Below are 15,081 nucleotides of genomic sequence, written 5' to 3' on the forward strand. Positions count from 1 at the left end.
CAGTGGATTGCATTTGATTTAACCTGGGTAACCGACAAAGCTGATTTAATCCTCATAGAAGCTGAACCTAGAATTGGTAGAGCATTATGGCTTTTACCAGAGCAACAAGGTGAAAAAGCAAATGTATTATCAGCATTTCTAGTTCTTATAGAAAGATGTATGTTTGGTTCTTGAGCAAGGGACCGACAAACCTTACCCTGGCCCTGAATAAGTCTTTGATTTACTTATCTAAAGGTAAGACGAACATGGAGGTAGGATGAAATCATTGAGAGTTCGGAGTAGTCATTGTCCAACTCTGCTATGTGGATTCCTGGGTTAAGTCCAGAACCTAGGGGCTTTAAACTAGCACCTCAGCTGCATCTGATGAAGATATCCCCGAGCCACAGGGGGTTAGCACCTTCATGGGGCTGTCAGCTTGAAGCCAGCAACACTGACTCCCTGTTATGAAACCTTGTGTGCAGGTAAGGGTGGCAGGGAAAAGAAAAAACTTTATCAAGCTCTGCTTAAGAGTGAAATTTTGTAACTGGAGGAATATAGGCTGGGCACAGGAAAATGTTTCCTTGGCAGGGTGGTTAAGTACCTGGAAATTTGGTGGAGTGTTGTAGCACTCACTTCTCTGGAATTTCCTTAAAAACAGGATCTTATAAATAGGCTGAGGATTGGACCATATGTCTTTCTAAATATACCATCAGCTCCATATTTCTGCCGTGCTGTGTGTCATTTTCATACTTTACAGAGGTGCAGAGTTCTTATAGTTGAGAAAATAAGATGTAAGTTCTTGCCACCCTTAGCACCGCATTCAAAGTTTCGCATGAGCTGACCTGAACCTACTTACCTAGATTGCTGGGTTACTGGACTAACCACCACTGCCCCGCACCCTCTCGATTGCTTTTATGTGCCACTTATGTTAGGCCACCACCAGCAATATTTTCTAGCTGATACATACCAATATAAGTACACACAGAGGTTGAAACTCTTCTGTACTGCTTGGCAAATAATGACTGTCCCAAGCCCCCAGGTGCCCTTGTCTGGTATTCTGGACCCTCCCCTGGAATCTCCACAGTGTGGTAAATAAAGAGTTAATGCAAAGGGTACCTGGGTGGCTCGGTCAGTTTTTAAGTATCTGACTCTTGATTTTGGCTCAGGTCATGATCTCATGGTTCCTGAGATCGAGTCCCAGGTCGGGCTCTGCACTGACAGCACGGAACCTGCTTGGGAGTCTCCCTCCCTCTCTCTCTCTCTCTCTTTCTCTCAAAATAAATAAATAAAACTTAAAAAAAAAAAAAAAAGTTAATGCCTGGCACAGCAGGGGCTTCTAGGACCCACATGGAGCCTATTCTTCCATGCTGACTATTGAAACTATTTTGAATATTACCTCTGGCTTCTATATTCCCAAAACCCACATCTTATTTTAGCTGTGGGCTTCCACTTGTATTGTGCCCTCCATACAGAAGGTCTTTCCCTTTGTCCCTCAACCCTCTTAAAACTCCTCTCCTATTTCAGACTGTTGATTCAAACACAGCCTTCTCCACTAAGTCTTTCCCAGCCCCAGTTCACCCTCTTAAAAACCACCACTGCCTCTAACACAGCCACGAGTGTTTCTTTAAACCCCCTTTTTATAAATAAGCTCTACATTCTGTCTTGCTCTATTTATACACAATTCCAAAAGATCTAATTCCCTCACTCTTGAGAATTTAATGGATTTATAGGTAAAATGGTGTTCAACAAATTTCCAGAAAGCCAGTCCCTTAGTCAGCTGGTCATCCCCATGAAGTGACACAGTCCTATGTGACAAGATCCTACATGAGGGCTACTGAGGGGCATGGTATGCCAGCACCATGGGTACGGTACAGCTCAGGAGGGCTGCAATGGCACCTTAAAAAGTCCAGCATCCAGGACTAAAAAAACAAAACAAAACAAAAAAACAACAGTAGAGTCAATGTAGGGACCAGAAAAACCCATAAAAACAAACAAACAAAACGACCTACAAACAAACAAAACACCCTATCCGTCAGCACTCAGGGATAGAGCGGATTCCTACTTATACTGAGGGAGCCTCTGCCCACAGATAACACCCCCCCTTATTCGTGATCATCCGGCACAACAGCTGTGGGACAGACCTGCCAGGCAGAAGTGTAGCCAGCACACTTGACCTTCCTTCAGTCTCTTGTTTCTCTGAACTGCCTCCCATTACCGCAAGAAACCAGCAACTCAACACCTATTGGATTGTGAACCTTCTGAGGCAAGGATCAGACCTTGCCGACCATCTCACTCTCCATAATATCTAATGATTATATTATTGGGCACACAGAGCACTTATTGTATGCCAGACTTTGTTGAATGCACACGACCACACTAGCTCTTGACATCCTATTATTAGGTGCCATCATCAACCCCTTTTACATGTGGGAAAACCAAGGTGACATGTATCTCCAAGCTGCACCTGGGGACTGGCCCAGTCAGAAAGTCTGGCTCCACATCCCTGTTCCTAACTACTGCTCAGTGCCTAATATACAGCAAGTATACAATAAAGGCTTGCTAAGTATAAAGACACGTGCCTCCCTGCCCTGGGGGTGGGGCTTGGTTAAAAGGACACTGGCTATTTTAACCGGAATTTATGCAAGCATTTGACATCGTAAAGCTTCCCCAGAGGACCTGGAGCTAAGTCCCCACCACACATGTACCGCATAGCCCCAGACAATGGTCACCGGGGAAAAGCAGGGACCAGACTCTGCGTAGGAGCCTATCAGTGGGTATAGACATGCTATGGCTGTTCAAAGGGTCTCGGGGGAAAGAAAAGCTTGGAAGTACTTTGGCCACTTTAGGAACGAGAAATTTACTCCTATCATGGGAACAGAAAGGTGTGTGTGCGTGGATGATCAATAGGGAGCAAGCCAGCTGGGCATCTCTTTCCTTTCCACTTCCTGTGGCCTGACAATGCCTGTCTGTCTTGGCTTCCAATCATTTGTAAAATGCCTCATAGCTTCCTCTGGCCATAGGGGCAGAAAGGCGGGGAGCGGGGTGGGGAGCAAGGAGTCATTTATCACTGTCAGGAGATGTGCTGCACACAGCAGGGCAGGCTTTCTTCCCTGCTGCTCCTGAAGCCAGAGCTGCAAATCCCGAAAAGACGCAGAACATGCACACGGCAAATAACCATTCATCATCTTGGCTCTGGGAGCCCCGAGAAAGGCCACTCCCCGTGTGAGGCTGACCCACTCGGACTTTGGCTCTAGGCTGCACCGGAACTTGGAACGCAAGGACTTTCCAGGCGCCTATTCCCTGCCCCAGCCAATGCCCATCCTGGACAATTTATAGGGTTAAAATTGTCTGAAATTCAAGCCCCTCCTTCCTCTGCAAAGTCAGATTTCCACATTGCTGCCAAGGTGGCCCATAATCATTAAGTTATGAGAATACAAGTTGCTAGGAGGAAATTAATACCAGGTTTAACTAGGGGAAGTCCTGCTTTCTTGTGAAGTAATTATAAAATTAAAATGTGATATTTCTCTGGTGGGTTTAAAAAGTCTCCCCGTGAGATCTGTGGCACAACAGTAGTGTCAGGATTTGCACCAAGACGGGACTGAGAAAACCCTTTGGTGCTCCAACGATGCTTGCTAGTCAAGAGACACCTGCAGGTAGGTTTCCAAAGATTGGGTTAAAAGTAATTAAAAACAAAAAGAGGGAAAAGGACAGGGTTTGAAATTTCCAATTACTCTTTAAAACTCAAGAGTCAAGCTGTTACAGAAAACGCAGGCTTTCCAAGTAAGATTAATAATGCTAAGCTAATTAGACCCACAGGCATGGCCAACATATAAATTCAGGCCCAAAAGAGGGACACTGTCCCTTTAAAAACTGCCTGGGGATCAGTGGAAAAGCTAATGAGGACTGTCAGTTGGGGCTGCTTTAATAGGTGGTCCTCCCGAGGATAAAGCCTGGGGTTTTGGTAACAGGGCTTCTGTGCTTGATTCAATAAATCAATTTATATTATATGCGGGTGCAGCTCTGGAGTTGGCTTCATAAAGCATTCTGTGGCATTTCTCAATCTGCTTTTCCACTTCGCTGTCAGCCTGCCTGAATGTGTTGTCAGAGGGCACTGAAAAGAGCAGTGAAGAATAAGACAGAAGCCATATCTACAAGAGTTGTAAAACTCGACCCAGTAGCTCCAGACCATGCTTGAGGCTGCCTCCAGTGAGTTTCTCTCCAGAAAATGTTTGGATTATCTATTGGTAAGAAGCCCAATGCTGTGGTGCTGTGGCTCTCATCCCTGAGTTGGGTTCCAGGCTGCAGATGGAGAATTAAAGTTCACCCCAAACAGCATGCAAAGGGTTGGAAGTGAAGTTGCTTTTTAATCAGCTCCTCAGGGTCTGAAATACTCCCCAAGAAGTAAAAGGAGAAGAGAAACAAAAGCACCAATCCAGCAGGCAATGGGCAGAGGCAGGGCAAGGGAGGTAGGGCAAAGGACATGGTTCTTCCTTCTGGCTGACCAACAGGCTTGCCAAGTAGTGACCGCTAGAGATGAGCTGTCCCTAAACACAATGACTGATGCCTCTGAACATCTACAAAGTGGAGTGACGCCCATCCCCCAGCCAACTCAGAGGCTAGCAGGAGTGAGTCCAGAAGCCATAGAATGTGGCCATGCCATTTCACTTGCTTACCCTGTCTGTGCTCAGCTGTCTTTTTTTTTTTTTTAAACTCTCTGCCATTGGGATGTTCAGTTCCTGCTCCTTGTATGTCCTCCACCTCAGCTAGACCCATGCTCTTACGTTACCCAGACTGCAGGGTCATCCAGTACAACTTTTTGTGGTGATGGCCATGTTCCATACCTGTGCTCTGTCCAGTTCAGGAGCCACTAGCCACATCTGGCTACTGAGCAATTGACATGTGGCTAGTGCGACCTGGGAAAGAAAATATTCATCTTATTTAATTTTAACTAATATAAATTTAAATGGCCACATGTGGCTAGTGGCTACTGTGCTAGAGAGCACTCAGAATAAAAAAATATTTCCTTTGCCTTAATAAAAGCAATGAGTACTAAAAGGAGAAAATGGTGGCTGACCCCACTCTGCCCCCAGTGGAAAAATCCCGGATTGTAAAGGAAATTCAGCGGAGGAAAATGACCCTGATGTGTCATCAAGTTAGAATCATAAAGAGTTAAGGGCTGCTAGAGATTAAAATGAAAGGTTGTGGGGCACCTGGGTGGCTCAGTCGGTTAAGCGTCCGACTTCAGCTCAGGTCACGATCTCGCGGTGCGTGAGTTCGAGCCCCGCGTCCGGCTCTGGGCTGATGGCTCAGAGCCTGGAGCCTGCTTCTGATTCTGTGTCTCCCTCTCTCTCTGCCCCTCCCCCGTTCATGCTCTGTCTCAAAAATAAATAAAGGTTAAAATGAAAGGTTGCCATCGCTGGAATATTTCTAATGGAACTGGTCTTTTCCAGAAACTCTGAAAAGCAGAGCAAAGTCCATTCCCCGCCAGACACAGAGGTTGGCAGCAAGGGGCAAAGGAAGCATTTTACAAATGAGAGACCCAGGTCCAAGATTTGCCCAAGGCTCCAGAGTCTTGGCAGAGCGAGCTCCAGAGCCCATGGAGCCTATCTCCCAAAGCCATAAACTCTGTACTAAGCCAGGCCATCTCAAGTTACGGGTCCAGCCTTCCTCGGAAATAAGACCATCATAAATGTTGGAAAGGCTTTGCTTAAGGAAAGAATTCTGGTATACTTTACTCATAACTAGAACCATCTGGAAGCAATCTCGCATTCACACGATGGACTTCTCTTCCTCTTTAGCCCTTGCTCTCTCTACAAATCCCATCAGGCCAGGAACAGCTGCTGGAGGGCCTGGCTGGACTCCACGGGTAGAGCTACAAACCCCCTTCCACATGGATGTCCTCCTGGGCCCCTGGCTTACTCGTTCCCCCGTGTGCCCGGACACAGCGCACGATGAACACCCATCCCACGTGAGAAAGCTAAATCACCAGCAGGCCCAGGAGCAGGGACCCGGTGCCACAAAGGCAGCTGTGAGAAACGGTTGTTTCAACTTGGTAACACAGACACTTGCCAGCAAATTACAGCCTGAGATGGCTCAGAGGGCTGCGGGTTGAAACACAGAGCTCACACTGCCAGCTATGTGCATCATGCAACAGCAGCTCGACACAAAGGGCTGGGGAGGAGGGGCGCTGGCCTGTACTGGGGCAAGGCCGGGATCCTGGCACCAAGACCAATGACACCAGGCACAGAAGGTGAGGGCTGGGCCGCGTCAGGGACCGACTCAGCGCTGGGGGTGCTGTGAAGAAAATGCCTTTGTAAATCCAACTACTGGGCAAGCGATCTCTGAGGCGGGGGAAGGGGCGGTGGGGGAGCCAGGGAAGAGACCGGTTTCATTATGAAGGTCCTGGTGACAATAACCTTTTGTCCTCTATACAATCTGGGCCTGCCAAGCTGCTCCACAGTCTCTGAGAAAGCACGAGGGTGGGAGAGAAAGGCTCCCTGTCAGGAGGCCACAAACTCATCCCTGATGATGAGACAAGGCTCCCCCGCCCCTCCCCCCCCCCAGAGCAAGCAGACATCCTCTCCCACACCTTCCTCCCCACTGCAGACACACCACGGAGGGCTGGCATGAGGCTGCTCTAAGACGAGAGCAAACAATTTTCCTCAGCACAGGAGACCTGGTTCTCTGAGGATCCTCCCACCATCCGCACCCCCAAATCACATGCAGACTCTTAGTGACGAGTGTGAAGCAGCCCAGTTTAATTTGGCTGGCAGTCTAGCAGGTCAGACTGGGAACCAGAAAAGTTAGTACCTCAGCCGGTCCTGAAATGCTTCACCCCGTCCTCTTGTTTAGAGGACTGTCACGGAGACACTGATCCTGGTGGACAGGACCCCCCCCTTGCTCCCCTGCTTCACTTCACGGCTCAAAACTGAGTAATTATGTCTAATCTTACCCTGAAGAAAAATGGACCGTTGCATTGTATCACAAGGAGCTCTGGGCCTCAGAAACCTGGGATCTAGGCCTTACTCTGACACTTCTGCGTCCGTAGAAGCTGAGCAAACCACCTAATTCCTCTCTGTCTCAATCTGCTCAACCACAAATGGGAACAAGGAAGAGGAGTCCTTCAGCGTCGGGCAGCTGGCATGGTAAACAGCGTGTGTCCTGCAGTGATGCTATCTGGGTTCACGTCCTAGCTGCTCCCACTTACTATTATGTAACCTTGAGACTCAGCCTCTGTGCCTCAGTTTCCTCATCAGTTTCCTCATCACAGTTCACGGGACTGTGAAATAGAAGGCATCGAGTCAAGCTCTCATCACAACGCCCGGCCCTTAGCTCTTCCAGTCACTGTCAGGTAGGCCCACTGCCATCGTGCTGAGTGGGGGCATGCAGGGCCCATTTCCACCACAACTAGGTATTTGCTATAAGAATTAAAGGGCTTTGACTTCAGTGAACTCGTGATTCGTAGAAGCGTTCCAGAAGAACAGGTTCACAGGCCAGGGCTAACTCTGAAGCCAAGAAACATAAAGGGACACGGTAAGGACCTGTCTCCTTGAGCATGACACATTCCAAACACTTACCAGACCACCTTCAACCAATTCCAACAACTTGGTAGTCACTGAAGGCATCTGTGGGAAAAGAGCCACAGGCCTTCATCTCCCCTTCTACAGAATTAATTTGCCAGGTCTTCTCTTTCTAGAGACAATTCAGAAAGGTAGCAAAAGGTGATCCCATGGTTTTTTTTCAAGTCCTAAACAATAACTGCTAGACACGAGGTTTCTCACGAGAGGTTACAACATTTAAAAAAGGAATTCAGGGGTGCCTGGGTGGCTCAGTCGGTTGAGTGTCTGACTTCAGCTCAGGTCATGATCTTGCGGTCCGTGAGTTCGAGCCCCGCATCAGGCTCTGTGCTGACAGCTCAGAGCCTGGAGCTTGCTTCGGATTCTGTGTCCCTCTCTTGCTCTGCTCCTCCCCCGCTCATGCTCTGTCTCTCTCTCTCAAGAATAAATAAAACATTTAAAAAAAAAAAAAGGAATTCATTCAAGTTTATATAGGCAATGGTCGAACTGGGTCTCTAACTCCGCCACTTACTCCAACAAAGATATAAAAAGAACTCTCCTTTTCCTGAAGCATCAATTTCAAGTCAAAAGAACAGGTAGAAAATACACAAAGGTGTACATCAATCTCTGCTCACAGGCAAAGCTGCAGCCAATAGCCACACAGGGAACCGTGCTGAAACAAATCAGCAAATCATGTCTGACTGAAGCCGTTCTCAGTCTTGGCTCCTCAATTATTTGGTACCTTCTGTGAAGTTCCATACATTAAATACAGCCTGTTTATGGACCACTTATTTTCTTAGGATCATGCTAATTAATACCGTGTGTGTGTGTGTGTGTGTGTGTGTGTGTGTGTGTGTGTGTACAGAGAAAGCAAGGGACTGAGTGTGGGTGTGTGAAGTTGGATGTAATCTAGTCCCTGAACGTATCCACATTTTAAAAACTATAAAATGGGGGTAATCTTTAGCCACTTGTTTTCCAAGTGTGTTTTGACTGCTTAGATCTTGTTTGCCTTTCTGGCATAGAAAGAACACACAGACAGCCTTGCCTCAAGCTTAACATATCTCAGATACAAACAAGCTCCTTATTCCCACCCTTCCCGCCTGCCATCCATAACTACCTGGTCCTCAACTGCCATCAGTCACACCCTTTCCTGAAATCCAATAAATACCCACTGGCTAATCACTGGGTGTCAGGCACCAGGCGAGGCACTGCCCCCTCCTGGAGAATTGCAGACTAGTCGAAAGGACATAAACAGGTGGTTGGAACGATTAATGACTTACCCCTTATAGTTATCCCTTGGCCCAAATCATCTAGTTTGTTGTTCATTTCCTTCCTTCTCTGTTTTCTGCTTCCATCCCTCCATTTGACCCTTGAGACCTCACATACATATTTCTATGCTGGGTATTTTTTTTTCCCCCCTGGGTACCTAAACTTGCTTTCTCTTGCCAGTTTCCTTCAAACTCCTTAGGACTGCCATCCCATTCGTTCTCCTTCTCAGAGACAAAGCAGCACCACCCACAGCCTCCCACAGTAAATGTATGTCTCTGCGTGGCTTCCCGCATCCTTGATTATGTCCCCTTGATACTGACTCGGTCTGATTTCCCATAGACCGTCTCTTTATTTTTGGCCATGTTCCTTACTGTCTCTCAGGTCCACTCTTTTTGTTTATGCATTTGCAATCATGGGGATTTCTGACCTGGGACACCGTTCCCTCCATCGTTCTAAATCCTGCAAAACTTAGACCAAACCCGACCGTGCTTGTCTAAACTATGGTAGCCCTCACCTTCAACTGGTCTGTGAGGAGTGCTGATTTTGCTGATCGGATAAAAATGAACTTGTAAAGAAAACCCAGTTGGGGTAGGGTAAGGATTCGAGGGCACCAAAACTCCAGAACCTCAGAGCTGCAAATAGGGTGAACCCTTTCTGCCAAGTCCGTTCATGTTTTAGAATAGTTTAAGCTTTATGGGTCATACAGTCCCTGTTCCAGCTACTCAACCACCTTGTTGTAGAGTGAAGGTAGCCAAAGATCAAATGTATACAAACGAATGTGGTTGTACTCAAAACAAAACAAAAAATATTTACAGAAAGGTGTGTGGGTGGAATCTCGCTTCTGGGTCATAGTTTGCTGATCCTGCTTTATAAGAAGAGTGGATAGTAGGGAAAATCTTCTCTTTTAGATGATAGGGGATAAATTGAAGTGCCTTAGATCAGCCCCTTATTTTCCCTAGGCAGCTCAACTCTTCCCTTAACACAGTGTGTATTCTAGTAGATTTCTAGCCTAGAAGTCACTACCATGAGACTTTGGGCTGTAATCACGTGTGACAGCTATTTTGGTCAACGTGAGAAGAGATAATGGCACCCACTTCTATGCCTATGTTGGCAAGCAAAGAGTCCACTGTCTCACCCTCCTGCTCTCCTCCAGGCTGGCAGGAGGCTCTCTGGCCAGTACCTCAGGGCTAACAGCAAATCTTCACCCCCGCTACTATGTGCCAGGTCCTGTGCTCTCTTATTTAGTCCTCATGTCAATCTTACGGTGTATACGTACTTTATATCCTGTCTTTCAAATGGAAGAAACAGGTGAGGTCTTAGTCACTGTTAGCCACTGATCCACCACAGAAGTGATCTTGGTGCTGACATAGGTGTGTTGTGGGAGGAAGACGCCCCTTGCCAAGATTCTTATCACAATGTAAATGTGAAAAAATAATGAAGATGGCTCATTACCTCTAGTCCTTACAGCAACCCCTTCAAAGAGCCTATTTTTTTCACTTTATCCATAGAAAATTAGGCTCATAGGGGTTAAGTACTTTACCTAACTTTGCCTCTTTAGAAAGCTCATAGTTCAGATTCAAATTCAGGCCAGTTTGGCTCAATTAACTGCTAGCCTGTTCCTTCGAGCCCCTGACCTAAAAAAAACCCAACTTAAATGTGTTTTAAAGCCTCAAAAACGCTTGTGCATGTGAAGTGAGGCATTATGTCAGCTTCGTGGGGTCTAGTGTCCCCAGGGAGGACGTCAGGGAAGTACAGAGGCCGACCAACACCGTGATTTAAGAACTGGCACCCAGGCGAAAAGAGCAGAAGCAACGTCCCCAGTCCTTTGCCACCAACCCAGGTCTCTGGCCGCACTATCTGATCCAAACTGCGCGAGTGGCTTTTTATGACGGTGATGATTCCTTCACACATACTGTGGCAGTGCTGAGGCAGAGGGAGGCATGTTCTTACCAGCCTGTCATATTAAAGTCCCTGTAGAGCATCTTCTTTCCAAGTTCCTTTCTCTGTACTCTCCTTGGAAACTCCAAATGTGTGAATTCGTTTCCCAGCAAGTGAGGCTGCATGAATGCCTAATAGCAAAAGAAATAAAAAGAAAAAATACTCACATATTTAGGAGAAAAAATAAGACTCAATAATGTTTTGTAAATCAAGACATATTTCAAAAACCAGAAAACTGTTCTATTTTAAGGGGAAAAAATAGGTGTATTCAACAAATAGAACAAACATTTCTATTCTACAAGAATATCAGCGAATAAAAAAATCACTAACTGAACTTATAAAGGGATATAACTTTTTCATTTGACATGATAAATTAATTGTAATCAGAGACGTGGATTGCTAAAGTCAAGAGGAAAAGAAACGGAGTTTCTCCAAAAGTTCATTTAATTCAAATCCAAGATCTTTTCATTTTCCTGAACAGCATGTTGATGCAACGTGAAAGCTCTCCCCCACTCTGCTTGGCTTTCTCTGCTCCTCTCCTGCTCACACTCTTGGCGATCATGGCCTTGCCTTTGAAACCTACATGTGAATCTCCACATTGACACAATGGCCCAAGAGAGCAGGTTGGGGCTGGATACACCAGACAGGAACTTTCTGTTGGACTCCCTCCATTTTGCTCTGCAGTAATTTGATCATGTAATTGGAAGACTATTCCAGAGCAGATGGCTTCCTCCCCTCCCCCAAATCTCTGTTCACACTACAAAAGTCTTGAGCAAACAGCCACTTAGGGAATTGCTTTGAAACAACAAACAGTCTCATTGTCACATTCAAAATTCAAATCCGCTATCCAAGAGATGAAATGCTCAAGTATTAATTTCCCCGCTTGAAGGCCACACACACTAAAAGCAAACTTGCACGGAAGCTTCCTTGTACCAAGCTGTACGCCCACTTACTAGCAGTGTGCTGGAATGGATCCTTTTTCTCCCTCCCTTCATTATTTTCTTAATTTTTAAAAAATTTTTGGCAGGGAAGAGTAGGCAGAGCAAATCATGACCTGGCACTGTAGAAAAGCAAAGGATCCCTGCCACAGGACAGATGGCCATGTCCTCAGTCTCCTGGAAACAGGCATCTCCCACAGCCTCTTTCCCAAGATCTGACACCAGCAGATCTCCTGCTGATTCTCATGGTAGTTTGGAGGTTTAGTTGGACATCGGTCATCCTAAGCTAAGTATATCAGGAGTCAAAGGACACAAGCTGAACTGTCACTGGGTTGGCTAGATTCGGCCAGATAACAGAACTCTGAGCAGGCTTGGAGACACGGCAGGGCAGTACTGAGAAGGTGAACTGTCTTTACTGTCTTCTGTAGCCCCCAAATTTCCCAGGTCTGACAGGAATTCTGGAACATTCTGAGGGGCTCTGAAACCTCTGCTAGGGATGAGGGTTGGGCTGCTGATGAGTATCAAGGACGCTTAAACACTGACCTTTACAGAGAGGTTCCCTGGGAAGGAAGGAAGGGAGTACTTAATAGGGCAGGTCAGTGGTGTGGCCTTTGGGTGAGGTGAACTTGGGTTTGAATCCAAGTTCTGCGTGTATAAGCTGTGTAATTTTAGTTGGTGATTTAGCTTCTGGAGCTTCAGTTTCTCAACCTGAGATTAATTATGTATTTACCTCACACTTTTAATAATTAAATGAATGCACTTATCGTAGTTGTCTCGGCTCATAAAAAATTATTATATCCATCTAACGATTACCGATATCTATTACATCCTTGGCACTACGGAATGTGCTTTGTGACCTCTCGCATCACACTGCCAACAACCTTACAAGGTAGAACTGGATACACAATCTGTAGGGTCCAGTGCAAAATGAAAATACGGAGACTGTGTTCAAAACTAAGAATTTCTGTGTTCAGAACTAAGAATAACCACGTACAGAGCCCTGTGCAGCCACAGGAGTCACACACCCAGGAAGCCAGCTGTACTGACCGAAGGAGCAGAGGCATAATTAGTCCATGAATAGCAACACCTACTATGTACCCGTCATCACCTCCTAGAGCTTTGGGACTCTATACCCCACTCCCCAAGCTGGCCTAGCCTGGCTGGCAACCTGACTTAGGGATTACCATGTACCAGGCACTTGATATGCTTGTGACAACCTCAACAATCCTACAAAGCACATGTCATAGACTCAATTTACAAATGAGGAGACTAAGGCCCAAAGAACTTAAGACACCTAGCCCAAGGTCATCATCCAGGGCTGGGTGGTCTCAGAGCCGAAGCCTAATAACATGTCCACAAAAACCCATCCCAACCCTTGAACCTGCACACATTTACAAAAAAATTAAAAAAAAAAAAAAGTGGGCAAAAGGACCAAGGGCCCTGGACCATGCAAAGTCTAAATGGTCAATAGGTACCTGTGAGGATCCAGTTAACAAAAAATTACAGATCTGCACCCAATTTGGCCACAAGGATGCTCCTGAAGAAGCTTAAAGAAATCCTTTAATAACATGAGGGACTAAATAAATTAGTAAAAAAATCTATACAAAGGAATTCTATGGTGTCATTTACAATGATACTACAGCAAATATGTAATGACATGGAAAGAAAGGACAAACAGACATAAAAACACAGGTTATCAAACAACGTATGTGAGTGCGTGTGCGTGTAGGTGTATGAGCTCATGTAAGTTGTGTCATATACACACAGATCTAGATACAAAGCATATAGGTACATACAAATGAATGTGTGTGAAGAAATATCGGTAAATGCCCCACATACATTTCACTAACAAACAGGTTAGGATCCAAAGGGCGTATTTCTAAGTCCATTTCTTCACAGACCCAAGTGCCTCAGAGATCAATGTGCAGTGTTCCAGGCACCTGGCCACGTTCCCAGGAGAGTGAGTGGCCCTCTGATGGTGCTTTCCCTGGGTACCCTCATACCCTTTTTGCCAGTACACGTTTGTCTGGACAGTTGTGAGGGAAGATCTGCAAAGTAGCCAGGATCTCCTGAGCAGCTCACTCTCTGCAGGGGTCACCTCACCTCTTCCTCTGAAGATGAGCAGGCTCTAAGTGGGCCTTAAAGCCCATGTTCCTGTGACATTTGTATCCCCTTCACTTGCAGGGGCTTTCAGGGTCTCAAACTGCTTGCTTTCTCCCCATTATAGCAATAGGCTATGGTGTTTCATCAGTTCTAAGATGCCCTTTTCAAATGAGTTATTATTTTATTACCTCTAAGAAACGAGGGGAAGCTGCCAACGAAACTAAGTGCAATACTTTCTTACCACTTTGAATTTTTATTTTATTCTTTTTGAAAGGGCTCCTTTGGACTTAGACAAATTTTTACATATCCCTCTGGGGTACATTTAAGATTACCTAGGTGAAGTATATTGGATAAGGTTTTCCAAAACGTCTTCACATTGAGAATTCCACTGCTCATCAGTTTTCAACTCTGAATCATTAACGGTCACGATTTCCCAGGCAATAGTGGCCTGTGTTTCCATGGGACCGTTGGCAATGCAACATTTCTTAAATAATTCACCCTAGAACTAGGAGCCTCAGAACCAGGGGTGCAAAGTTCTTAAGTCAGCTCTGCAATTATCCAGAGCCAGCTAACTTCTGACTCCCACTTCTGGAATGTGGCTGAACAAGTCAGATTCACACCTCCAAGCCCCTCTGCAAATCCACAAAGGCTTTAAGAGTGCTTCATTTTTGCCTTCAGGGTTTTCTTCTAGGCTGCCAGCCGCCCATCCTGCAAGTTTGGTGCTGTTCTTTTGATGTTTACACATGCCCAGGAGAGGACACCTGTGTCATGCCTGCCACTTGGCTGACAGCAACAATCAGTGGTAAAATATCTCAACTTCAGATACGTCAAAGGGTGAAAACAAAAGCACCTTAGCTCTGAAGAAATACTGCAATATTCATCCTCCACTGATACGTCACACCCTTAAATTTCTCTACTTTTATGGCCATTTTTCTTCCTCTACCTGCCACAGCACATTTCGTATGATGCAAGATATTTTCTGTCACGATTTTGCTCACCACAGAATTCACCTGTATTCCATGTGTACCGATGACATATTTTTACTACTTTTAAAAATCGCCATGTCCTAATAGTGGACCAGCACTTTCAATACTCACTATTGTCCTATTTGTCAGACCCGATGGAGGTCCTGGTGTTAAAGAAAAAACAACTCAAAAACTAAGTACAAATAGAGCAAATAGGTGGTTAATTAATGAAAAATGAGATGCTAAAATACAGTGGGACACATACCTGTTGGTTTTCAGAGGAAAACCTACTTCTCTGCTCATTTGTGTGTCTTTTTCTGCATTGATGGTGGA

General features: G+C 45.7%; 1 protein-coding gene across 1 annotated transcript in view; it reads right to left on the minus strand.

The window, feature by feature from the left end:
* Positions 1-15,081, minus strand: part of PPM1H (protein phosphatase, Mg2+/Mn2+ dependent 1H) — a 258,509-nt gene that overhangs the window by 55,183 nt on the left and 188,245 nt on the right. Inside the window, exon 6 of the mRNA XM_047065106.1 lies at positions 10,755-10,873. Within this exon, the coding sequence (XP_046921062.1) occupies positions 10,755-10,873 (119 nt within the window). The remainder of the gene's footprint in view (positions 1-10,754; positions 10,874-15,081) is intronic.

The sequence above is a fragment of the Lynx rufus genome, unplaced genomic scaffold, assembly GCF_022079265.1.
Source record: "Lynx rufus isolate CCGP_SWC_20201006 ecotype Redwood Valley unplaced genomic scaffold, mLynRuf1.p SCAF_7, whole genome shotgun sequence".
NCBI classification, from domain to species: domain Eukaryota; kingdom Metazoa; phylum Chordata; class Mammalia; order Carnivora; family Felidae; genus Lynx; species Lynx rufus.